A 275-nucleotide genomic window follows, 5' to 3' on the forward strand; every position below is an offset into this window, starting at 1 on the left:
AAAAAACACTATGCTATGGGAGTGCTTTGGTACCATTATAAGGGTTATGACTACTCCCTGAAGAGCATCAGCATGAAGATCCGTCCTGTGAAGTAGTTCTCCAGGTCAAACATGCAGCAGAAAATCAGCTGATGATTTTTCTCTCTGTTCTTCATCATCTTTACATGAAACAGACACAGAGTCTGATAACATGTCGACAACTTCATTAACTTCCAACTCAACTTATAGCAAAGCAAAAGACAAAAAAAACAAACATAAAAACAACATAAATATTT

At 36.0% G+C, this 275-nt stretch overlaps 1 protein-coding gene across 1 annotated transcript in view; it reads left to right on the forward strand.

Annotated features, from left to right (window-relative positions):
* Window positions 1-264, forward strand: part of LOC113744795 (microfibril-associated glycoprotein 4-like) — a gene marked incomplete at its 5' end in the record, with an annotated part of 920 nt that extends 656 nt beyond the window's left edge. The window contains one exon of the mRNA XM_027275741.1: window positions 1-264. This exon is cut by the window's left edge and continues 224 nt beyond it. Within this exon, the coding sequence (XP_027131542.1) occupies window positions 1-96 (96 nt within the window).
* Between the last annotated feature and the right edge of the window lie 11 nt (window positions 265-275).

This window comes from Larimichthys crocea, unplaced genomic scaffold, assembly GCF_000972845.2.
Source record: "Larimichthys crocea isolate SSNF unplaced genomic scaffold, L_crocea_2.0 scaffold1970, whole genome shotgun sequence".
Lineage (NCBI taxonomy): Eukaryota > Metazoa > Chordata > Actinopteri > Sciaenidae > Larimichthys > Larimichthys crocea.